The 27,182-nt window shown below is 35.4% G+C and overlaps 1 protein-coding gene across 1 annotated transcript in view; it reads left to right on the top strand.

Annotated features, from left to right (window-relative positions):
* SLIT3 (slit guidance ligand 3) overlaps window positions 1-26,428 on the top strand; it is a 524,002-nt gene extending 497,574 nt beyond the window's left edge. The window contains exons 31-36 of the mRNA XM_081937040.1: window positions 3,675-3,915; window positions 6,703-6,833; window positions 18,204-18,358; window positions 20,087-20,372; window positions 20,482-20,690; window positions 23,188-26,428. Coding sequence (XP_081793166.1) covers window positions 3,675-3,915; window positions 6,703-6,833; window positions 18,204-18,358; window positions 20,087-20,372; window positions 20,482-20,690; window positions 23,188-23,426 — 1,261 coding nt within the window. The 3' untranslated portion in view covers window positions 23,427-26,428. The remainder of the gene's footprint in view (window positions 1-3,674; window positions 3,916-6,702; window positions 6,834-18,203; window positions 18,359-20,086; window positions 20,373-20,481; window positions 20,691-23,187) is intronic.
* Window positions 26,429-27,182: the final 754 nt, after the last annotated feature.

Below are 27,182 nucleotides of genomic sequence, written 5' to 3'. Positions count from 1 at the left end.
TATTATATAACAAGAAATTAGGTGATTGATCTATGTTGACCACCATAAATTCCAGCAGATATAGCAAACTATACAAACTGGGAAGAAGAATTTTTTTCTAGCATTTTACTGTCTTACCTTTTCCCAACTTGATGATTTCCCATGACTGGAGAAGTTGAAGTCCAAGATATCTAGTAGTCACCAAGTTAGAGAAGGTTGTAGTACCCATTAGGTCACTGCTTTAAAAAACATTTTTATTAATGGTATTAAGCTTTGGAATCAGAGTCAGGTTGCCCTAGATTTTTAGAACATTATTATAGATCTCACTTTATGTAGCTAATGCTTGATCAGTACATTAAATGTAACCTGTTGTCTTGCTACATGCTATAGAAGTTCTCCTACTGAAAACTGTAAATTGTTTCCATTCCAAGAATCTGGATGAATTAAAAAGCTGGTGGTATTAAAGCTTTGAAAAACTGACTGTCGAAAACCTGGGCAGGAATAGGCCTCAGTGAGATTAGTTATACTTTATGTTGGAACTCCATGCAGTAACTGTCTTGGGCACATCTATGTAGACTAACTTGAAATAGATGAAGAAATATGCTAATGCATTTCAAAAAGGGTTAAACTGTGTTTTATACGAGAGAAGATAGATAAGTTACAAAAGGTAAGAAGTGTTGAAAAATAGTTTTGAATTTTGCTTTTACATAGGATCTGAAGAAAATAGTATATCAATCTGTGAGAGCATTGAACATGCTAGAATTGGTATTAGGGTTCTTGGGATTTATTCCAGATTGTCTTTAACTACCTTTACCTATACTATAGGACTGAATGTATGGAGTCTTTTGTTCATTCAATTTACATTTGCAATGGATCTGGTTTCAGATTAAAGCCTTCAGCTTTGAAACTTGGTAGTTGTGATTATGTTTTGCATGTCAGCATTAGCAACAGTGTAGTTTCATAATATAGTATGGAGACACTATTAAATATAATAGGCTGATTAAAATCTGTGATACTTAGATCTGGCCATAATTATCCACGATGATATTGCCTCATAACTAGATTACTACACTGCTTTCTCCCGGTTGCTGATACCGGTAGTTGGTTTACACTCCTATTTTCTTTTCACAATAAAATGCCTCACCGGGAAACACATATGCTTTGTATCTTTTAAATAAAATGGTATGACATTGATTGCGTTAATCATTCCAAAATTGTAATTATTCCAAATGATCAGAATAAGTTATAGGTTGTATTGATAATTGAGCCTGGAATTATGGTCTACCGGTCATTAAAATGGATCATCGCATGACTGATTTTCGCATGACCCAATTTGGGTCATCACATGACCCAATTTTATGACTTTTTTTGCATCAGCTGTTAAGAAAATCCATGGTCATTAAGTGAGTGCAGAGTTATTAAGCAAACCTACTATCTGCAATGGGCTAGTTTTCTATAAAAAAAACATAAATCACGATCACATGATTGTGGGACATTGCAAACAACTGTAAATGCAGGCTGGTTGCCATGTGCCTCAAATAGCTATCAGAACTTTGACTCTAAGTCATAAGTACTGAGGAGTCTTCCATACATTTGAACAGTTGCTAAGTGACTTATTGTAAATTGAGGACTACCTGTAATGATTTGATTATTATGCTGTGCATATTGATTGGCTAGTTTTGGAAAGCTTTTGTTAACAAACTTAAGCTTTCTCTTTTCAACTTTACCATTGCCTGATTAATATGTTCCATTTGGAGGATTTGAAAATTGGATGAGTGTAGCAGCACAGAATATTAGTTACAGTAAGAACACTCAGGTCACCTGTTTATAACTGAATACAGTTGTTCTTTGCACATATTTCATCCAGCAATAGTGCATTTTTATTGTAGTATCCACCACTGGCCTACCAGTGACTACTTGGGATGACTTGGAAAAGCAATTCAGTGAAGTGATAAGGCATTAAGGCAGAAAAGAATGAAAAAGTGTAACTATTATTATAAAGTTTCCTCTAGAACAGGAGTCCTCAGCAGCCCGGTACATATACAAACATAATGCATATACTATACCTTTATTGAAAGTTAAAATAAGAACTTTCTTTCTCTTGAAAATATAAGGTAGGGAATGATGGCAACACTGACTGTTTAAGACCTTCTCATCCCATGCAACGTTTCTAGTCTAACTCAGACTTCTTCTTGTAGCTATTTTTTCTTGAATATCAACATTGTCAGCACAAGATGTATGGTTAATACTGACCAAAAAAGTCCAGATGTTACTGGGGGAGAAAAAGAGTCAGATTCATGTTTCACATTGTCTGATCAGTTTTTGAAAAATATGGATATAGGAAAGTCAAAAAAGAACAAATTAAAAATGAGTTGTATTTCTAACGTACACAGGTGTGGTAACTGCATAGCCCATTTTTTTTGTAAAAAGTTTTTATTGGTTTTAAAACATTTATAGGGAAAAGGTAATAGGGTACATAGAAAATTTTAGTAGCTCCCATGTTAGCAGTAGCTCCCCAAATCTCACACTTTTACAATTTTAAAGATAACATGTAAAGGATAATATAAACAGAATTCTTACTTTATATCAGCAACATGTTCAATCATCTCTTTCTTTGTCACTTTCTAATATATCAGCAATTACAATAATATTTCAGATATATTTATTTTTGTGACCTGAGCCTTTTCGATATTGCTCCTTCCTCCCTGTCCCCAGGTGGAGCCACAGGCCCCCCCTTCCCTATGTCTTCTAGATAACTGCCTTTTCCCCCACCTCCATTATCTTCATCCTCTGGGAGAGAAAAATGTTTTTTAATAAAGGCCTCTGCCTCATCCACTGATAAGACAAAACTGCATGTTTTCATTGAAAAATTAAAATATTCCACATAGGCTTTTATTTTACCTTATTTCAGGACTGTCTTATTTTTAAAGAATTTTTTTTAATATATAGTTTAGTTTTGAAACATAGACTTAATTTTGTTTTGTTTTTTCCTATAAAGCTCACATTCATTCAAACTTACTTTATCTGATGCCCTCCAAATAGAGTGGGAATAATGGCATTTTGGCTTGTTTGAAGAGTTACAATACATCTGGAAGAGAAAGGGAGACTTACTGTATCTTAATTAAATGTTTCATAGTCAAATAATCAGGATACATTGTTTGATGTAACCATTATTTTAGAAGACCAATTTTTGTCCTTTCTGGTTTGGTCAAGACATAAGCAAATGGAAAGTTTTCCACTGCAACAAACAGGAAAATTGGAGGATTGTTAGTATATAAGAAGTTATTAATATGTAAAATTTCCTAATACATTTTTTATTATTTTTATGCTTTCGTATAAAATGAATGCATTGTTGCCACAATATGATTGCTCACCACATAGAATCAGTTGTTTGAGATGGGTGTCTATAGAAATTGAATAAATTAATAAAGATATAATTTTTCCCTAGAACATTTCTTCATTAGTACAAAATGTTTTCTTCAAAATCGGGTAGTGTCTATGGTAATATAGCTATATATGCAGAGAATCCCCTAAAATATTGAAATGTTTATTGGAAATGTTAATGTTTGAACCAATATTTGTCAACTTGAGATATCCTACAGCAGCAAAAGATATTTATATAAAGCGCATATCATTAAACTTCTGCTTAATGCTTTTGCGCCTCAAATTAACATTACCATTTTCTATTTTTCAAGTGGACTCTTCTGTGAAAATCCACCACCCATGGTTCTCCTCCAAACCAGTCCTTGTGATTATTATGAATGCCAAAATGGAGCACAATGTATTGTTGTACAGCAGGAACCAGTCTGCCGTTGCCTGGCAGGTTTTGCTGGCCAGAAGTGTGAGAAGCTTATTACTGTCAATTTTGTTGGGAAGGATTCCTATGTTGAGCTTCCACCAGCCAAAATCCGTACTCAAGCAAACATCTCACTTCAAGTAAGTTATTCAGATAATTTTATAAACCTTTCTCAACCCAGTTATTGCAAACAGATTATGCAAAGGTCAGTGAAAGCATTGCATTCATTCCCGGTGTGCAACCCAAATAAATTAATTAATTAATTAATAAGAAAGATGTACACAATCTAAAGTCTTAGGGTTACACACAGTCCCCCAAATCCTAATTACTCCAGAATTATAGTTTGTAATGTAACCAAAAGATAACATTATTAAATATGTTGGAAATAACCATATCAATTGCATAAGATTAAGTTATTTATTGTTCTACTTTTAGAAGTACAGCCTGTGATATGCCACTCAAAGCCTCACACACATTCCTTGATCAAAGGACAGTTACATACTTCACTTTGCTGGGAAAAAAAAATGAGAAATCACCTGTAATAACTGATATTTTTAGAAGCTTATTAAATCAATCTTCTCCATTTTGCAATGCAGCCTGTACAACTCTTCGTGTAACAGATCTATTTTTTGCCTCATCACAGACTTTTCTCTAAAATTCAGAAAGAAGACACACAATCTTATTTTGCTTTTTTTAAAGACCTTTCTTTACACTTTTCTTTAGTTCTGCATGTATAAAAGAGTAAAATATGTCACGTGAGTTATGAGCTCAGTTTACATAGTTCACATTTTACATTTATTTCAGAAAAGAATTCTGACAAAAATGTATTTTGGATGATAATATGAAAGCCAGACTTGTTTACTACATGAATTTCACACAGATGGTGTTCTCAAAGCTTATTTTCCAGTTAAAACATTGCTTCTCCATCTGGTAGTTAACTGCCACTCTTATAAAAAAATAGTTTTAAGTAAGCATCTCTTGAAACAGTATTCAGAAATCTTTCCTAATGAAAGGAAAGCTAATAAATAAATTTCGGCTTACAAGCTTGGAAAACTTTTCTTTTAAATATGATTTTTATAACATTTATATAGCATACGTATTACTTATTTTGTGAAAAAATTTGTAAAGTAAAACATTATTTTATTTTATAAAATAAGTATTATTTTGCTATTTTGAAACAGACATAATATATAGAGGACAGATATAATTGGAACTAGTATTTATTGTTGTTAGAAGTACTGAGTTTAATTTCAAGGCCTTTCTTTAAAAGCATGTGGGTGTAACTATATACAAGCCTGTAAGTGGCTTGTACAAAAAAGCTTTAAGATTACCCAAATTCTTAAATAAGTGTGTTTAATATAATTAGTTACTTGCACTCTTAAAACATGGAGGGACAAGGTGTAGTCCAGAGTCATGTGAATCATGCCAGCATCTTTTTACACTCTAGTGGTCCTCCGTATGGATAGAATAAATAGACTAAAAAAGAAAAGCCCTTTTGTGGGGAAGAAGGGAATTTAGGGTTTATTACGGACCAAAATGGTGGCCTTCTGTTTTGTAGAGATTTAGAAGAATAGTTCTTCTACATGATTTAACACTTGAGAGTCCCCATAAAAAATAAATCCTCGCTTTACCCACTTTGTGAGTATGGATTTTGCTTTGCCACACAAAGCTTGGGCAAGGGATGGGGATGTTTATTCCTTAAAGTAAAAGGATCTATGCTTGAGATCACACAGAAAACTAACATAGAAGTTTTGTTTTCTTACAAACTCAAACCATTTCTTGTGCATCATTTTCAAAACATGTACAACACTTGTTCAGATTCATATCCTTCAGTCTCTCTCAGTCCTATATACACAACCTTCCCAAAATTGAATGTACCCATCCTATGGAAACATCTCTGGAAGGCATGTTAAAGTCCTCCTAAATTTGACGTTATACGGACATGGATGACATGGTCTTCTCATTTTGTGTCTTCAACCTTATGGCATTTAGTGTCGAAGATCTCTAAAAAGTCACTTCTTTTTTGCTGAACTCTCAACACTATTTAAATATTACTAATATCTTTCTTGGAGCCAGTTGGTGTAATGGTTATGTCATCAGGCTAGAAACCAGAAAACTGTGAGTTCTAGAGTCACCTTAGTCTCCCAAGCTGGATGACATTGGGCCAGTCTTTCTCTCTCAGCGCTAGGAAGCAAACAAGGGGCAAACCATTTCTGAAATCTTGGGAAGACTATATAAACTATACAATTTCTAAATTCTTTCAGTAAGGTGGCTGTTTTTATAAGGAGTCTATGTGTCAATAAAGTCTCTAGAAAGATATTAGGTTTCCTCTAAATCTCTTATAGTTGGGGAAGAAAGTTCTTTCACAAGTAACACTAGGGATTATTTAGTTACCAGAGACATGTTGGAAAACTATGTTTGAGTTACATCTTTTACAACAACTCAGCTAGCTAGTGCACAAGTTTTTGAGGTGGAAAAGATAAATCATAAAACTAAGAACAAGCAAAGTCAGAATTTCCAGCGTAGCCTCTGCTGCACTGTAGCCACTCAACATGTCAAGCTCATAACACTCTTCAAAACTGAATTTAGGAGTATTTATCTGAGAAAAGCATCACTCCATAATGCAGTATTCCAATGATCTTTCTGACATGACCAAGGAATGTCAGTATTCCATTTATTAATGTGAGCACTTAAGGGAAACTTAAAAAGTTATAATTGGCATCACAGAAATTGTAACTTACATCCTAATATTTGTGGTATACAGAGGATATTTCTTTGGGAAGCCATAGACCAATCCTCATTGCTGAATAACAACAGGATGAATTTGGAATTAATGCTTAGTTAACCATTAAAAATATGTAGTTCACAATATAGGAATATTTCTTGCTTCTATATCATTATTCATTTTCCTTTTATTCCGTTTAAAGGTAGCAACTGATAAAGACAATGGCATCTTATTATACAAAGGGGACAATGATCCCCTGGCTTTAGAATTGTATCAAGGGCACGTGAGACTTATCTATGACACAGTGAATGCTCCACCTACAACTATATACAGGTAAGTCTGAGTGATTTAGGATTAGTCAAAGAGTAATACCACCAATATTTTATTAATAAAATTAATATAACTTACCATTTTAGACTGTATATATTTTCTGCTTTGGAAATCTGCTTTTACTAGATTCTAGAGCAAGAGGAAGTGTAAAAGATTAGCAAGAGAAACAATCCCCACAAACTGAGTCACCCATCTTCAGTAATCAAAGTGAAAAATAAATAAAATAAATAACTTTCATTTAATTGTTTCAACCAATCTCGTATTACTGTATAAGCTCAATTTTATTCTAAGGACACATTTTGATTCTTTCTTCATCATCATTTTCAAACAAAGTTTTAGAAACTAATTGTTTTCAGTTGAATTCACAGAATCCAAGAATCAGAGAATTGAAAAAATCTCAGAAGTCATCTAACCCAATTCACCACTTGATGTATGATCTGTTAAAGCACTTTGGACAAATAGCTTTCCAATGTTTGTTTGACAGACTCCAGTAAAGGAAGACATAACACAATGAGATAACCAGACACTCCTCCTCCTCATTGGCAGTTCTTATAGGAAATTATTCCAAATAGTTAATCCAAATCTATTTCCTGTGGAGAAATAGACTAGTTCATGTCAGTCATTTTTAAAACCGGAGATGATTATGACACCCTTAATTGTACATCACATTGTCTAGTATTTCTTTTTATTGTGTAGCTGAATTGTGTTTCCTTTGGGGCCACAAGGCAGTTGATAAATCATGAATTTACCACCTGGCTTCCTCCCCAGATTGCCTGCTGTTACTGTCATAAACAGCATGTGCGCTGCCGAAGATGGCTATAGAGCACATTGTAGTAAAGGAAGCCAAGTTACATCCAGAACGAATGCTTTTAAAAAAAAAAAAAGTATCAAAGCTCTTACTTGGTATAATTAAAAATATTTTCTTGAAGCAGACTTGGTGCAGGTCATTCCTACTCACCAAAACAAATTGATTGTTCTCCTATACACATGTGAATCAGTTATGCACATTCTCCAACCTCTTTGTAATAGGTTAATGGAAAAAAACCCAGTTCAGACTAGTGTGTGGTTTGTTTCATTTCTGTTTTTTTAATAAGTATATCCAACTCTTCTGGTACAAATGCACACAGTACTATCTATGGCTCTAAAAGAAACCCAGAGTGCCTCATCCCACAGTAAAAGTATATAACACATCATACAGCAGTCATAGAAGGAGAGACCGGATCAACAGTGAAAAGCAAATAATAAAAACTGTGTGTCATATCCAACTTTTTACAATCATTTGCTATAGGAAACTCAAGTACGCAGCAAATTCTCAGCCACACGAGGGACACATTTTGATGAACAGTTTCTAGCAGTGCCTAACCCACAGAGGCCTACTGAATTACTCTGGTTTTCCCACTTTAACATAGTTTTATAAATGCTAAGAAAAAAGTCAAAAAGTGCAAGACAATTTTGTTGGGCTATGAATATAAAATGACAAGAGCCTTCCCAAAACATTTCATGAATGTAGCAGGAGATAGCAGAATAATAATCTGATTTGAAAGTAACCCATAAAATCAATGAGGACACTGAAAGATAACAAACCAATCCTGTCGGCCTTTTTTGTATCCAAAGTTCTGGCAATATAGGATGCCCTAGAGAAGCCTACACAAATATCTTCTTTTTAAAAGGTGCCCTTGCCCTACATAGCAATATTTAAAAGGATTGCAGTCTAAGTAGGGAGAAACCGGAAACTGCTTATAGAGTCTCAGACTTTCATGAGAAAACACAAGAAATCAGGAGGATGGATAATTAGCTCAGTTTGGCACTGCCATCTGTTTCTTTTAGAGCTGCCTGGGTTTGCAAGAGAATGGAATCAAATTCAGGAGGCTGTTTTCTACACTAGATGGTGTATTGACTAATTAGGCAGTACATTGTCTTCAGCAAACTCTATAGTGGAACTGAAAGAGCTGTCATTAGGTCTCAGGAAGTATGTCTAACCATCATCAGGGTTTTTGTTGGTTACTTTCACTAGTGATTATAGCCTGGTGGGAAAGCCACAAAAACAGACTCTTTATTTTGCAGCTAATCCTAATTGATTCCACATTATAGCATAGGCAGAGTTGTTAAAGCAGTTTTATGCCACTAATTAGAGCATAGGAGAAGGCTCATTAGTTGCAGACAACACACACGGTGACTGATCAGAGTGGGTGCTTGTTCTCTTTTGTTGCTTGTAGAATGCTGTGGTGACAAGAGGCTGTTTTAGATATCACAGCATTATATGCAGATTCTCCTGTCTGACAAAGTTATCTGTGGCACTAAGATTCAGACTCCTCATTATTCCTGTACCCTTCATTATCATAAGATTAATAGCCTGTTCACTAATGGTGTGTTCCACCATGTGATCTGTGGAGATGGTGAAAGCTGCTGCTAATGTGATGCCCTTTTGGAAATGTCATTCTAATCTTTTATTAGTTTAAAGACTATAGCAGAATGAGGATTAGCATCAACCTCAAAAGGGGCAAAAATTGTGCTCAGGGAGGAAAAATTTCAGCCAAATAATGTCGGCAGACTGGAGACGGGGAGCTCCTTACGTGGATTAGATCTATTTAGTGAGTAGGATTCAGAATGGGAACAGGTCCAATACCATTTTCTTTCTATTTGGTAAATCAACATTTCTTTTTCTTAGACGTATCTCTAAAGTGGTATCAAACAATATGGGTTATAACTGTGCTGTTGGAAAACAAAGAATTTTGGATTGGCAACTGTCATAAGACTTTTAATGCACCTTCCCAAAGTAAGTTAAAAATCCCACTTCTGCCAAGGTGCTCCCACTATTGGAAGCAGACTGAGATGTTAGGAGACACCAGCCTAGAAATATAAATACATCTAAGGTAGCACTAAATAAGCTGATAATTCTTGATGTTTTTAACTTTATCTTCCATAATGCCTCACTCCCTATGTCCCTCTTTTGTGGAATATGGCAGGCCTTGACATTCTCACTGTTCAACATCTACATGAAATTGCCAAATAAAATCATTCACTCTTTGGAGTCTGGTATCATCAGTATGCTGATAATATTCAGTCACATTTTTCAGTACCAGATCAGGCAACTGAGATTGCTGACAGGGTATCTCAGTATCTGTAGGCTATTTGGGTCTGGATGGAAGGAAACTCTCTGATTTACCAAGTCTTACCGAGATGAGTTGGCGGTGAATGTTAGGCCTTTAAATGGCCCACCATTTAAGTGGGCCCAAAGGAATGTGTTCCATCGCTAACCTTGGATGAGATTTCATCCAAGGTTCCCTATTGAATGGGGAAGTGCCATCTCTGTGTCTTCCAAGATTCACAGCTTGTGTTTGATGAGCATACAGTAGATGTGGTCAGGAAGGTCTTTGTGAAATTCCATCTGGTGTGCCAGTTGATTTAGATAAGCACTTATGTCCTGGTCAACTCATGTGTCAATTCCTGCAAAGACTTTGCTGTGGAGCTACCCTTGAAAATCATTCAAAGTTTTCAAATGTCCAGAATGCAGCTGCACAAGCAGTTTCATGAGTTGCAAGCACTGCACATTCATTCAAGATGCAATTCAAGGTGCTGGTTGTGATACATAAAGCCCTACATGGCAAAGGATCTGAATATTTGAGGGATTGTCTATCTCCAATGGAGTCAGCCTGATTTAATCTAACAAGGTTGGCACATTCTGGATTGCTTTGATGAATCAGTGTCATACATAGGACCCCAGAAACATGCTTTCTCTATGACAGAGCATGCCCTCTGGAATAAGGTTCTGGAGACCAAGCTATGGGTTAGAATAGTTGAAGACCCTTGTTGGGTGCATACGTTTGTTGCTGATGAGATTCACCATGATGCTTACTGTTATGTGTTTTATTCTTTTGATTACATTTTTTTTTGCTTTTATCTAGAAGCCATCGATTGAACAATGGCAGCTTTTGGGCCAAACAAAAGTTAACTATATTAATTAGGACTAATAGGAGTTTTAATCCAAAATATGTGGTAGGCCCTTGGTGTCTTACCCCTCCTCCAGATCTCAGGTGTATCATTATCTTGATTCCTGCACACTAAGCATTAACGTATACATCATCTTATTAAATCAATACAAATTAAAGCTACACATAGCAAAAAGCAAAAAAAAAAACCTACATATGAAACAGAAATTTTGCCAAATCATTAGCAAGTTCCAGAAATTCTAGAAAATATATTTATCTACTTCTCACTATAATATTAGAGCCTGGCAGATAATTCCAGACACTAATTCATTCTTTCCTTCCTTCCTCCCTCCCTTCCTCCCTCCCTCATGAATTTTCATATTTCAATGTAATGTCTGTTGCTCTAATCTCACCCAGTCCTATTTCCCCATTTTGTCTTTCTTGTAATTCTTACCTAGTCAGACAGTATATTCCGGTCTCTTGCTTAGAAAATCAAAATGAACCAAATTGGTCACTTCTGGATATCTTCACTGCTATTGCCCTCCGATATATACATATATAGAAAATATATTACAATTATATGATATCTACAATGAAAAAGAATCCCTCACAGGCTCATATTCTTTCATTTTTGTTAAACCTGTGCTGAATTTATAAATGAATATGAGGGAGATGTTTTTTTCAAGTTTAATCAGATTTTTTTAGCCTTCTGTCCTAGAATAGAAAGATCAAAGTTTGCATTAATGTTTTCCTGAATATTTAGGTATGTCAGGTGGAAGTCAGTTTTTGTCAGAGATTATGGAAGGTATTGTCTTCTATCACTGACTTCAAAAGAGTGGAAAAATAGCTCTAAAAATCCTTTAGTCAAATCAGGACTGTCTCATCAGAAATTTTTAATTTTAAAATTGGAAACTTTACCACAACTATATATGTATCTGTGTTAATATCTTTCTAGGTCTGTCAGAACTTTTCAGGTCTGGCAGAACTTTTTTTACTTCATTTTTAGTCTGCAAACTATTCATGTCTGAAGAGTATATTTTATACTCCTGTAGTTTTCTGCTTTGTAAGAAAAGTAAGGATTACAATTTTCATTATATCTGACATTTGCAGGAAAGGGCTTCTTTTCCCCACTGGATAGTTTTGTTCTTCACTGTTATTAGAACGTTAAACATTTTAAATGTAACTTTACAATCTCCAGTTTTTTTAAAAAAAAAAACAGTATCCGTTGTCGATTTAAGATAATGTAATTAATAATACCTTCTGCCATTTCCCGGAAGACCTTATCTATGGTCAATATTAGAAAGCTTAAGTGTAAGATTTGTAATTTTGAGAATTGTATTACATGCAATACTTCAAGCCTAACTGAATGATAGATATTTAAAGCAAGACAAAAAGCAAGTTAATTAGTTATCATTCCCACACAGCTAAGTCAGGAATTTGAATTGTGTGATCCTGACAGCCTCTTTTGAACATATCCAATGCTGGCATGTTGCAATTTCTCTAGGGAACTGTCAAAATCCGCTTTTTTGTTGTTATACTCTTAACTGAGACATAGACAGATTCACATGTTGTACAAACTGCTAACCCAAACAATTAGCCCAGAAGGAATTAGCTTTATCTCCACCTATTCCAGAATTGGTTGGGACTTAATTAACTTACCCCACTAGGTGTGTCATCCAAATGGCAAACAAAATTGATTGCTGCTTTTCAAGACAAAGGAAGTCTTTAAAGGATTCTGCAAAAAATAGAACTTTATAGATACGTCTGCTAGGTTTTTTATTTCCTCCACTACCCTACCATGTAGCCACATGGGGTAAAAAGGTTTTTTTAAAAAAAAAACCTTCCTCTAATTTTGCCTTTATAAGAACCAAGCTTTCTTCAAGCTACCACATATTTCTTTTTAAGAATTGTTTTAACCGAAAAAGGCAATGACATTCATCAATTACTTTTGAAGTGACTAGGAGGACTAAAAATGGAATATGAAATGACTTGACCTTATTACCCCAGATAAAGATAGCGACACTACTTAAACTTACCAGTATATACCACTCCATAGTGCTTTACAGCATTGTCTGAGTAGTTTACAATGTCAGCATATTGCTTCCAACAGTCTGGATCCTCACTGTACCAACCTCAGAAGGATGGAAGGATGGATCAACCTGGAGCCCATCAAACTCAAACTTGATTGTACGATATTGGTACATTGAGGTGATTCAATTAACTGGAGATGGAGAAAGCTGGGTTTGCCATGTGATGTGCAATGATCATAACTACTATTAGTTAAAGAATAGGTTTCTTACTACATAAATCTATAATTCTTTAAAAGATTATTATTTCCTATCTTGAAGTTTGAATGGATTATTGATCCTAGATCCTAGTGCTAGTCCTAATCTTTGGTATAACTGTCATTCAAGAACTTCTTCGTATAACTCAAAGCTAGAAGGATCCAGTTTTCCGGAGATCTACAGGATATGTATGCAGCAAATACCATTTAATATATTCATCATTGTACCATTTTCCTATGGAAATGCATAGCTTGGATATGGAAATATTTGATTAGGATTAAGTAAGTCGTCCTATTTTCTTTCTACAATTGCTTAAGGAATACTTCCGCAGACTTCATTATTTCTAAACCTGACTGTTGAGTGTAACTGCCTAGCAATAAAATTGGACTGATAGTTATCATTATTTCTATTATTCTGCTATATACTTTGCTCACTAAATATCCAGAAAAATGGACAATTTTTTTACTTTCCCTGATTTCTTACAGTTGGAATAGAAATTTTAAATTTATGAGTACATGTTGAAACCCAACTAATAAAGTGGAAGCAATTTAATTTCCTGGCTAGCTATCTGGTTTCTAAAGAGACAGCAGGATATTTTTTTCAGAGTGTTCAGCTTTCAGTTTCAGCTAAACAGTTTTGTTTTCTCTCTTTTACACAAGGCTGGAACATTTTTAATTACCTTCCGTTCTAGGCGCTGTCAATAGAGCAACTGCACGCAAACTGAAACCATTGCAAATCTTTTTAGAAGAATAAAGGTGATACATACCTTTCTGAATCCAGCATGAACATTTAAATATGTGTTTTACAACTATTATTTTTAATCAGTACAACATAAACACAGGACCTAGTTTTGTTGCTCGTACTTTGTTTCTATCCTGAATGTAAAATATTAGATATTTTATATTAGGTAGTTTGTAAACAAAAAAAAACCTTTGGTCCTTCCTTCCTTCCTTTTATCCTTTTGGTTTTGTAGTAGTTAATGGTAAGCAGCTGAGTGAACCTGCAGTCTAAATCATAGTCAAGAGTTCGTGTAAGAGAGATATTGGGACAAAGATAAACCTGATTTTGTTTGTTCAGAATAACCGTCCAAACTGCCTCCCCTAGGTTCTGTTTTTGAAACATAAACCTCGCTGCAGCCCTCTTGCTTTTATTGAGGATAACAGAAGCACAGCTTTTAAAAAAAAAGGAAACAGAACTAGTTTTAGACAAAACAAAACCATTTCATGAAGCACAAAGCAAGCTTGAATTGCTGTTTTATGAAGTAGCACATAAATTAAATTATTCCAGTGATGCTTGTTTTTTTAAGACTGGATACAATGGAACATCAGTGTAAGCTGTCTTGTCAATTCCAAACTTTCCAGGGATTCTTCAGCTTCTGAAATCAGAACTAGAACACACTTTGGCTCTTTTTATTTGTACATCACTTCAGTTGCCACTTGTTGGATTAGATCCATTACTATTAGAGCCTTACTATTTATTATTCATGTCTTCATTATATATTATTCATTATCTTGTCTGTGTCCACCTACGGATTAATGTTATCACATTAAGCCCTAAGTGACAAGAGACAAGATAATGTCTATGTCTATCTTTATTGTTTATCCCATTTTAAAAAATGCCTGGTACAATGCTTATCTATCACTTCTTCTAACCAAACAGGACTCTGATGTAGCTTTTCATGTTGCCCAATTTTTCACATCTATTTATTCTATTTGTCCCCTTACGATGACTGAAGATTAGCACTAATCTTAGTTATTGTCACTTGTGTTATTTGCATCAGTATTATTTCTCTTATGCTGATTTTATTGTTTTATAACCTTATTGCATTTTTACCCATTTTTTAATCCTGATAGTAATTTTAGTATGTACTTCTCTGTAGTGTTTTCAGACCCAAAGGCATAACAAAGGTTTGTTGTTGTTGAAAGGAAATAATACGGATAGGAGTAGGGGAGACATGATATCAGTGTTCCAATATCTCAGGGGTTTCCACAAAGAAGAGGGAGTCAAACTATTCTCCAAGGCACCTGAGGTGAGGGTAGAACAAGAAGCAATGGGTGGAAACTAATCAAGGAGAGAAGCAACTTAGAACTGAGGAAAAATTTCCTGACAGTTAGAACAATTAATCAGTGGAACAGCTTGCCTCCAGAAGTTGTGAATGCCCCAACACTGGAAGTCTTTAAGAAGATGTTGGATAGCCATTTGTCTGAAATGATATAGGGTTTCCTGCCTAGGCAGGGGTTTGGACTAGAAGACCTCCAAGGTCCCTTCCAACTCTGCTATTGTATTGTATTGAATAACAAAGGCTACCTGACAAAATATTTCCATTGTTTGCCCTTGGATCTTTTTTACAATGTCTTTTTTAGAATGCATTTTAATAATGTTACTATTATGAAAATATGTTATTTTGAGGTTATTAGGAGAATTAACCCACAAAAGTAAGAATAATTTAAGAATAAGAAAATGAGTGAATATAGCCATAATGATAATACAATGATAAGTAATGCTATTATTGTTCTATTATCGTCCTGAATAGTCAGTTCTGTTCTCTCAATACCAGTTTCATGAATCGTAATTATGATTTACAATTTAATTTGATTTCTTTCTGAGAACTGGGTGAAGGTTATCAAAGTGGCTTAGTATAGGACCTGCATTGTATTCTCTTGTCCTATCTTTGATAAGTGTTGCTGACAGCCATTTTTCATACATCGTCATTTGGTTTTTATGAGCGTTTTTTTCCTCCCTTTGAATATAGATGGAATATGGCTATTTTATTTTCTTGGAAGTGTCAAGTGAAATACAGCTGGCTATCTTGAAAAGTGTTTATATTTCAATAAGTTTGAAAAAGTATATATTGTGAATTCCAGAGGAATGATTCTAAACAAGGCAGATTCTACTTAGTATACAGCATTTTAATAGGTTTATTGGAATTTAGCCCAAAGTGAAAACTAGAGAACTGTTTCTAATTGGTTGGCAAACAGTTGTTAAGACAAGCTTTGGCTTTTTGAATCCAAACACAAAATTGGAACCAATCCAATTCCCATTTTAATTTTTCTTTTTCTCTCACACGCACATCCCCTTATTGCTATTTCTTACCAAAATAACTTTCAAAGGAACGTTAGGTATGTTTGCAATCCTAGATCATATACAATTAATTCAGATGTTACATTGCCAATTGTAGAGATCAGACTCATTCTACTGTCTTCTTCGAAAGCTTTAATTTGGGTGGTAGATTATCCCGATCTAACTTCTAGTCTTCTGTTATTTGTTTACATTCTGATTTGAAGTGAGTGTGTATAATAGGTTGGGTAATATGCAAGCAGCACAGTTTTGTTTTGCTTTTTCTGTCTAAAAATTATATTTTTGTGATGCTCTACTGCCATCTAGAAATGAAGCATCAGACTGCACCTTTCTCTAGCTGTGCTCCCCCATGCTTGAATATTTATCTCTTATATATAAAGCTGTAACAGTCTGTAACTACTAACTAAAAACTTTTATCTATAATGATATTGCCGCTGGGGTAGGAATGCTAAGAAATTATCCTCTGTTTCAAATAATGTGCTTATCTGGTTCATTGTCACATTTTGTAATTAAGCCTTGACAGATGAACGTTTTCATCTGTGGCATTGTTTTTGAAGGACACTTGAGTCAGCTCCAATTTTAACACAATCTCCTTGCTGTAGAATATAGCCTTTTCGTCTACCAAAATCACAGCCTTCCTGCGTTGCTGGCTCAACTGTGGTGTGCTGTTCAGTGTCTGTGGTTTTCTTCCATTAATCTCTCGCCAAGCCACTGTCTCTGACTGTCTCTGATCATTGTAGATCCCCTCCACAACAGCATCAAACAAGACCTTTTAAGATGAAATGAATGAGCATTTATCTTCTTGAAAAGAAATCCTATCCCTGAATTCAGGGGTTGTGTTTTTGAGGGGACAGCATTTGCTGATTAACAAAATGCAGAATTTCAGGCTTCTATTGAAGCAACACACCTAGAAAACACCAATGCACAAGCCAGCCAATGATACAGTTACACATGTTGAAATCACAGAGATATAAACATGTGTTTAACTTACTGATAAGGGGACATGGGGGCTCAGTGGTAAAGATGCTGACCTTGTAGAAAGGCCAGCAGTTTGGCGGTTTGAATCCCTAGCGCCATGTAATGGAGTGAGCTCCCGTTACTTGTCCCAGCTTCTGCCAACCTAGCAGTTTGAAAGTGTGTAAAAATGCAAGTAGAAAAATAGGAACCACCTTTGGTGGGAAGATAATAGTGTTCCGTGTGCCTTTGGTGTTTAGTCATGCCGGCGACATGACAACGGAGACATCTTCAGACAGCACTGGCTCTTCAGCTTTGAAATGGAGATGAGCACCGCCCCCTAAAGTCGGGAACGACTAACACATATGTGTGAGGGGAACCTTTACCTTTACCTAATTTTCTTATTCAAATAAGAATCAATGTTTAATTTCCTGAGAGACTGACCCTCACCTGAAGCATGCTCTTAGGATTCTTTATTAAGTAAGTGCCTTCAAAACAGTTCCCCCTGTCAGGACACTTTCTGTCTGGACAGAAATAATTGAAAAGGGTTTTCCCTAAAGTAAGCACCTTTCCTCAGTTGGTGCAATAAAGGGCATCTTCCCTTTATCCCTGAGGCAGGAAGTTGAGCTAGGGCCTTTTCAGAAGGTTCTTTGATGGACAGGCAAACCAGTTTCATCTCAGAATTTAATACACTCAATAAACTGAAGTCGTCAAAACTTTTTGTAAGAGTGAGCCTGGTTCTGTCTTCCAATTTACCTACCAATTAAAAATGAAAGGTATTGAGTTAAGTGGGAAGGAAGGAGAAGAGACTTTACATTGCTAAAAGTTTTATGGGAACTATTGTTTTCTGAAAACAAAATCTAAAAAGGAAGTTATGACTGTTTTTCATACTTACATCTGTTGCAGCATCCACATGGTCATGTGATTAAAAATCGCTAACTGATTCACATTTATGATGATTGCAGTTACTCTTACCTTTTTAAAAAATTCTTTTATTCTAACTGCATATATGAAATCTCTTACATTTCTATTTTTCTTATGGTAATTATGTGGAGATCAGATAATTGCGAAAGCTGTTTATCATAGCTTCTAATACCCTTCCCTTGGTTTTTTTTTTCTTCTGAAAGTGTGGAGACAGTAAATGATGGTCAGTTCCATAGTGTGGAGCTAGTGATGTTGAACCAGACCTTGAATTTGGTAGTAGATAAAGGCACTCCCAAAAGCCTTGGCAAACTGCAGAAGCAACCCGTGGTTGGTCAAGACACTCCACTCTACATTGGAGGTGAGTTCTGATTTCTGCAGAGTTTCAGCTAAAGGTCAGGCTAAATAATAATCTTAAGATCTCCACAACTATACAATAAAAGACAATTAGTTGTACTATGAAATAATTGCAGAAGATTCCAATCTTTTTGCCTGAAAAGCAATGCTATCCTGCAGCAAAATAATATGTTGGTGTTATTATTGTTATTTTAAATTTATACATTTGAGGGGTCCTTGGTGCTCTTTGAGGTTGCTTGTTTTCTTGCAGACATTTCATTACCTTAACTAGGTAACATCATCAGTGCTAGTAAGGAAGTGTATGTTACATTGTATGTTGAAGAAAAAACAGGAGTCATCTTCAACATACAATGTAAGAATTGCAACAACAACCATGTAGGACAAACAGGCAGAAGACTGACAGAACACATCCATGAAAACCAACTGGCAGTCAGAAGACATGACAAAAATTCTTTAATTTCACAACACATAAACAGATTTAACCATAGTTTCTTTTGGGAAAATGTGACAATCCTAGACTGGGCCAAGTCCAAAAATGCCAGGGAATTTCTAGAAGCCTGACTCTCTGCCAAATCAGCCATCAATAGATGCATAGACATTAACAACATCTATAGACTAATTAAAAGAGAGGCTTGTTGATTTTGGGGGAGGGGGGTAGAGTGAGAATTAACACAGTGGTGGAGGCAGAAGCCTTCATGGGAAAACATAAGGACCTCCTAGGTGAAACAAGAGCCGGCACACAAGACATGAAGGGGGGAGGAGCCTTGGCTCAGCCAACAGACAGGGGAGAGGAGACAGCAATGAAACTTAGGTCACAGAAATGAATTAAAAACATATCGCAATTGCTAATATAATGAAATGTAGAAGTGATATAAAGTATGGTCGAAGATGTCAAAGAATTGAGTAAAGTAACTGCTAATATGAATGTAACAATGATATTTTGATATATATAAAATATGAAAGAGATGCAAGATTCCGGGGAAGTACCACCTTCCGTATGATGTAGCTGTCAAAAAAAATTTCCCACACTTATGTACCCTTTTCCCCAAAATATTTGAAAAAAAACAATAAAACTTTTGTTATAAAAAAAATAAAAAAATAAAAAAGAGACAATCAACCTGCCCAAAAGAGAAAAAGACTCCAGCACCTCTCCACCAGTAATTAGCACCCAGATCAGCATAGACTAACTCCAAGGTTAACTTCAGACAAACAATCAAGTAAGCAATATCCCAATCAAAAAACTGCCAAAGAGCCATCAGTAAACCAAATAATCTCTAAGACCGCCGCCACCCAGACTGACAGGCAAGGCACCAAGAATATAAACTTATAGCAAACAGCACTTCTTAATAGCACTGATGGTGTTACCTTCTTAGGGTAATGAAATGTCTGCAAGAAAACAAGCCAGCTCAGAGACCACCAAGGACACCTCGTTTCATCCCTGAGCTACAAATATTCTCCTTTATTGGTATTAATATACTTGTATATACTTCAAAATCTATGCAAATGATTGCTTTTTTCAGCAAACATTTTGATGTGCTATGTGCAAAATGAAAGTGTAGTAAATGATGGCATAAAAGACAAATATCAACCCAATATATATACAGTATATTGTTCATTGATAAACTGCTGCAATATGTTTATCTAATTTTGTGCCGCTGTGTCATTACTTTCAAGTGGAATATAATAGAGTTACTCAAATAATGCACAAAGCATTTTGTAACTTCCTTTGCAGGAATTCCCACATCTACAGGGCTGTCTTCATTGAGGCAAGGGACAGAGAGGACACCAAGTGGCTTTCATGGGTGCATTCATGATGTCCGAATTAATAATGAGCTGCAGGATTTCAAAGAACTACCACATCAGTCAGTAGGAGTCCTTCCTGGTTGCAAATCCTGTAACATCTGTAAGCATGGAATTTGCCGCTCTCTTGAAAAGACAAGTGTGGTCTGTGAGTGCCATCCAGGCTGGACAGGTTCACTGTGTGATCAAGAACTTAACGATCCATGCCTTGGCAACAAGTAAGCTTTGTTCAGTGTAATGTTCCTTACAGATAAAAAAGAATGTGTGACAAATGTGGGGTGAAACAATGTGAAATCCAACAGATATTTTTCCCCTTTTTTCTATAAGGTGCCTTCATGGAAAGTGCATTGCCACCAACTCTGCTTATACATGCAGGTGTATAGAAGGTTATGCAGGTATGCACTGTGATCGAAAAAATGATTCCTCCAGCTCATGCAGATTTTTAAAATGTAACCACGGACAGTGTAAGATCTCTGCACAAGGGGAACCCTACTGCGAATGTGATCCAAGCTACAGTGGAGAGCATTGTGATAGAGGTTGGTGTACTTATAATATGTGATACGTGATCTGCTCTGTCCCCTTTACCCATTTACAAAGCAATGCAGAAGCTTTTACCTGGCAGAATTGGGGTACATAGGGCTAAACAATAAATCTTGAGCCATGGTGGTTAGAGTGCAGTACTGCAGGCTACTTCTTGCTGCCAGCAGTTTGGCAGTTTGAGTCTCACCAGGCTCAAGATTGACTCAAGGTTGACTCATCCTTCCATCCTTCCGAGGTCGGTAAAATGAGGATCCAAATTGTTGGCGATAAAATGCTGACTCTTTAAATCACTTAGAGAGGGCTGTAAAGCACTGTAAAGTAGTATGTAAGTCTAGGTACTATTGCTATTTATTATCCATATCAGAAGTTACCGGTAAATCAGATGACAACACCATGAAGACTTGTCTCTTTTTAATTTCCGTCAGTTGAGTTCTGCAGTAATTGAGACATACACCTAGTTCTGTCTTACCTCCTTATTACATTAGCCATTAGCATAGTAAATCTTAGCTAAGATAAAAAAATTCAGAAATCACAGAGACACAAAAACATCATTATATCGGTTAGACTGCATAGTGAAGTATTGTCTTCTCTGAGAAGCAGCACTTCTTCAGGGCTTTAGAAATAACTTTTCCCAGTCCTACTTGCAAATTCTACAAACTGAATGGAAATGTTTTTGTACAGGAAATAAATGTCCTAAGGAAATGTCATTAAGCTATAATCTCTGCCAGGATGAATTTTTGAAAGAGAATATTACACAATGCCCTTTTAAAAATAATTTTCATATTAAATTGTGCTAGTATTTCAGTTAGTGTTTTATTTAACTTTTATTAACATAAAGGAGATGCATGTTAATATTAATGGATGTACTTTTAACAAGATTATAGACCTATAGCTAATTACTTTCTCACAATTTATTAGCAAAACTAAGTCAGAAATTTCTCAGTGTTATAGCTTGATACAGATTTTTAGTAAAGATATTGCTTTGTCTGAGAAATAAAGCTGGACACATACATCACATTCCAGTAAGTATTGTCTCACACTGTCAAACTTGTGAGATAATTCAAACAAGAAGCACACCCAGAAATATTAGTTCTGACTCTATTGTAAGATTACATTGCAGAATATTTCAGGTGTGAAAGTCCCCACCTCACCTTTATAGTCTTAGAAATTAGGAGTGTCTGTTCTGACAGCTTTACTATGCTCAGTTCTCACTTGTCTGATCCTTGTCTCCTGGACCTCTTCCACCTGTCTTTTGAGCTCATTTCACATGCCATTACATATTCTTTTGCTAACCTAAGGCCAATCTGTTTCTTCACGTTCTATTTGTACTATGGTTTCCTGATCCATGGATAGGTATTTCATGAGGAGGATAAAATGTTCTCAGATTCCCATTTTTCTAAAATACACTGCAGGCCTTAACATGATTGACACCATCAAAAACATTTCTGTAATCAACGAAGCACATCTCTTTTTGCTGTTGTTTGCTGTTGTTTGATTATCCCATATGTACTGGCAATAATGTTTGTGTTCTTCTGTCCAAATTCAGTTTGAACATCTGGTATTTTTGTCTCTAGAATAACAGAATAGCAGAGTTGGAAGAGAGCTTAGAAATCTTCTAGTCTAACTCCTTGCTCAGGAACAAAACCCTATGCCATTTCAGACAAAGGCATTCCATGTAGGGCTCTATTTTGTGTGGGATTATTCTGCTAGTGTGCCAAATTAAGAATATAGTTTGCGTACTCTGTTAAGTCTCCTTTCTTTGGTATTGGTATGTGAATTGACTTCCAATATGTCACTAAGTCTCCATAGACTTAGTGCCACAGCTTTATTAGAATCTTTACATACTAAACAGTGTCATCTTATCTCTTTCAGCATCTGTCCCCTATTGCTTCATAGTTCTTACTCAAATAAGTTTCCAGAGATCACTACAAATGTGGTTGTTACCCCAGACCTTGTGACAGTGTAGTTTTGAAGACCTCATTAGTCAAGTTCAGTTTTATGTATCATTCTTTTACGTAGGTGGCTGTGATCTTTTTTATAACTACTGCTTTTGTTTTTTCATTTCTAAGCCGCCCAGAGTCTTTAAGGAGTCAGAGATAGATAGATAGATGATAGATAGATAGATGATAGATAGATAGATAGATAGATAGATAGATAGATAGATAGATAGATAGATAGATAGATAGATAGATAATGGAGAGAGACAGATAGATAGACAGAGGAATGCTTCCTGATAATCTCAAAAAAATACGTGTCATACTGCAATTCTACAAACTTAGACTATATTATTCACCAATATTACATTGTACCTCTCTAATAGTAATTTAACACCAAAATATCCAGGAAAAGGATCATGTATAGCAGTTTATTCTGTCAATATTTTTAAGTCATGTGGCATGAATCCATGTTCTTGATCTTCAGATTTTTTTCATCAAAGAGATTATAAAAGATTTTCTTAAAAAATGAACTTGAGCCATGCTTTTGTTTTCACAGAAAATGTCTGTCAAGGAGAGATTATTCGTGAATTCATTCGGAAGCAACAAGATTCCATCTCTTGTGTCTCCATGGTGAAGGTACCTCGTGTGGAATGTCATGGCACTTGTGGGAACAATCAGTGTTGCGTTGTTCTCCGCAGCAAAAGGCGGAAATACGGCTTCCAGTGTGTGGATGGCTCTTCCTTTACAGAAGAGCTAGAGAGACATGTGGAGTGTGGCTGTGCAAAGTGTTTATAAGCTTATGATCAGCCTCTTTGCCCTTTGTATCAAATCTGCTTTCCAACACAGGACCTATTTACTTTTAAGTGAAGAAGAGAATATTAAGTATATTGTAAAATAAGCAAAAAAAAGTTATTTTTATTATGAAAAAGTGACTATTTTCATCTTTTATTATATAAAATCTGACCATTCTGGGTATATGCATCATATATGAGTTATTTTTACTATGGATTTTTTTTTACAGTTGGTAAAAAAAATGGAAAAAATATTCCAAACCTAAACACAGGGATTAAAAAAAAGAGTATAGTTGATAAGCTTTGCACAGTGGCCAGATGTGAAAGGAATTCAAACTGTTTGCCACAGAATTAATGAAACAGGTGTTGAAATGGTCTGGATATATATATACATAGTAGGAGCGATACATTCTATGATCATTTGTGCCCAGGATTGCTCAGTTAATAGCCTTCTCTCATGACAATGAAAGCTATATTTGTCACTGTTGTGGTTGGCTTGATACCATTGCCAAACACACATGCACACACAGACAGACACACAACACACACACACACACACACACACACTGTGATAACACTGTTCTAGCTTGGGCCTTATGCACAGATGTTTTTATGCACACATTAATGCAATGGTAATAGTAATGTATTTTGTCTTCTGTATATGATTGATTGGCAAGCAATTACATTTATCCTATGTTGGGGATCTAGTACAATCGCTCATGCAAAATTGAGGAACATATTCTTTATAAATTTGTTTAGACTAACAAACTGAAAGGACATTTTATGAAACTCATAATGAATAACAGAGGGAATTATCTAATCCCTTGGCACATACTTCCTTGTCCTTCAGCCTGTGAACTAGACCCTCTATATCTCAACACCCAGAGCATCTTGCATGCATCCTCAAGCAAAGAATGGATAAAAAGGTAATTTCCTGTGGTGATAAGCTTTCCATTTGCCATTTCAGAGGATTTAGTTTTTTGGCTTCTAATTGCAAAGCAGAACGGCAAAGAATGCACTGAAACACTGCCTTACCCGATCATGACAATCCATTTAAAAAGTATTTACACAGATGTATTTTACTTAATCCAAGAGTGTGATATTCAGGTGTTATTATCTGAATATCAGCTCTTTGCAACTGACTCCTGCATATATTGAGGTGGCTGCAATTTTGCAAATTGTAAAGGAATTAGCCTGCCCTTCCAGATGTAAATTGAGCCATGTATGGCAATTGCCTAAAACAACTTCTGACTGCCAGCATGTAGAAGTCTTTCCATCAGCCCAGTCTCCACCTGTTGCTGGATTGCTAGTTATGACATGGGGAGTTACTGATACCAATAAAGTGAGTGTTACACTTACCACGTAAGAGAACCATGATAGAAAAGCTGATTCGTTGACTTCTCAACATTTTTCAAGTCTTTACAAAAGACATTTTGGAAAGGAGAATATTAACAGAAGGAGACATGTAAGAAAGTTGTACTTCAGCACCATAAATGCCTTTCCCTTTTGCACAACTGCATTTAGCTTCTTTTCCATGATCTCTTTTCTTTTTCTTGGTATTGTAGCAGTAATAGGAGAACCTGCCTTTCCATGGAGCCATGGAGAAGGGTGAGATAATTTTCAGAAGGGCTGGAAAAAGGAAGAATAGGAGGGTTAGGGTTAGGGTTAACCCTAACCCTATCCCTCTTCACATTCCAATGAGATCTTGAAATCCTAGCAGAAATCTTAAATTTGGGATAAGTAGACTGTAGCCATATTCATTTGGTTTAGTACATTTGCTTTTGAAATAGCAAAATATTGGTGTCTCTTCTACTAAGGACAAATGTTTCTTTTCTTATTATGCTTCAAGCATTCACATTTCATAGGTCTTAAGAATCTTAGAATCCTTATTCTACTGCAGTCTTTTGAAAGCCACAATAGTTTGCTCAGATTTCCTAATGGATTCTCAGGATAATTTTAGGCAGGTGGGAAATAACTGATACAATGGTTGCCTTTCAGAGTAAATGGTACTAAGCGGAGCCTGCAATCAGTGTAAAATAAAACAATCACTAGTTACTTTGCCAAAAAGTGATTGAAATAATAGAGTTCAGCGGCTGGCAGGGGAGTCAAAGGCTGCAACGGGGAGTGGGATTTGATATTTGGAGCACAATATGTGATCTGGAAGCAGCTGGAATTTATAACTCAGAAATGCACCATAGTCTGCAGAGACCAAAAGTTTGCAAAAAGAAATGCAGCAACATTCTTTTCTTTGAATAAGACTTTGGCACAAGACATCCTTTCCTTAATGATTTATTCTTATGCATGGCGTCTCTTACCCCAAAAGTGACTGCCTCTGTTGCAGAGCATAATTCAGCCAGAATAGGCAGATCTTAGTTGAAAGGCTACTAATGAATGTATACTCCTAAATAGGAAATGAAAAATACAATATTAAGATAGTAACAGAAAAAAGGTACAATCTGTACAATTCATTGTTCTTCTGTTAGCAAAGTAATATATTTGAGATGACCAAAAATAACAACAACATTAAAGAGCCATCAACATTTTGTGAAATAATTCCAAAAATGTATACAGAATTTCCAAACTGAACAAGAATTAACCACAGTGGAGTAATATTGGCCGCCTTCCCTCAATATATATTTGGATTAGAAGATTTAGAAGAAATAATAGACACTTTATTTGCTTGCTGCCATTAGATAGTTTATGCTGTGTTGTGTTTCAATTGATTACATGGAATCTGATTTCTTTGTCTGTGTTTTTAAGTGCCAAAAGACCTATGAAGTTAGTTTAAAAAGTGTTAATTAGATCTCTCTAAGCTGTCAAAATGACAGTAGTACGTCTCAGCTATTGTATGGGGAATGCAGTACCCTACTTTTTAAAAGTAATATAAACAAAGAACCCTATAAAAATTGTACATTGGCAATGTGGATTAGTATGAATTTTGTGTATTTTACTGGGTTGTCCTATTGTGATGTAATAAATTTAAGTAAATTGTTGGGTTACGGATAATTGTACTTTGTCTTGTGTTGCTTTTTTCGCCCCTGTCAGTTGGACACATTTCTAGGTCATTTCCAGACATTTTTGAATCTGTTAGCCATCTCTTGGGCTAGAGGCACCCAAGGGAACATGTATAATTTAAGAGATGCAATGGCTCCTGAAAATTGATCACTTTATTACCTGACATAAGATTTCATATTAATTTCTGTTCTCATAGAGGTGAATCACAAGTGTCAAACAATCTGAGCTATAACATCACTGGGCAGAAAGAAGCCTTCCATATATATATATATATATATATATATATATATATATATATATATATATATATATATATATATATATATATATATATATATATATATATATATATATATATATATATATATATATATATATATATATATAGAGAGAGAGAGAGAGAGAGAGAGAGAGAGAGAGAGAGAGAGAGAGAGAGAGAGAGAGAGAGAGAGAGAGAGAGAGAGAGAGAGAGAGAGAGAGAGAGAGAGAGAGAGAGAGAGGGAGAGATTGGTCCCTTTATATATTTGTAAAGTTTATTTACTTATATAAATTTATATACCATTCCAGTGCAATTGGGCTATAAATGAAAATCATTTAGATTTAAGGCAAATGTGGACATATGGCCCAAGGCATAGATATGGATTTTAGCTTACTACTTTCAATAAATCCGTTGGGGGAGGGGGTCTCTCAAAAGGAACTAGTTTAAAAGATGCATATTAAATTCCATTGCGATATAATATATTGG

This window comes from Natrix helvetica (assembly GCF_964273705.1).
Source record: "Natrix helvetica genome assembly, chromosome: 1".
In the NCBI taxonomy this organism is placed as follows: Eukaryota; Metazoa; Chordata; class Lepidosauria; order Squamata; family Natricidae; genus Natrix; species Natrix helvetica.
Note: the sequence above shows the minus strand (reverse complement) of the source record. Positions and strands in the feature narration are given on the sequence as shown.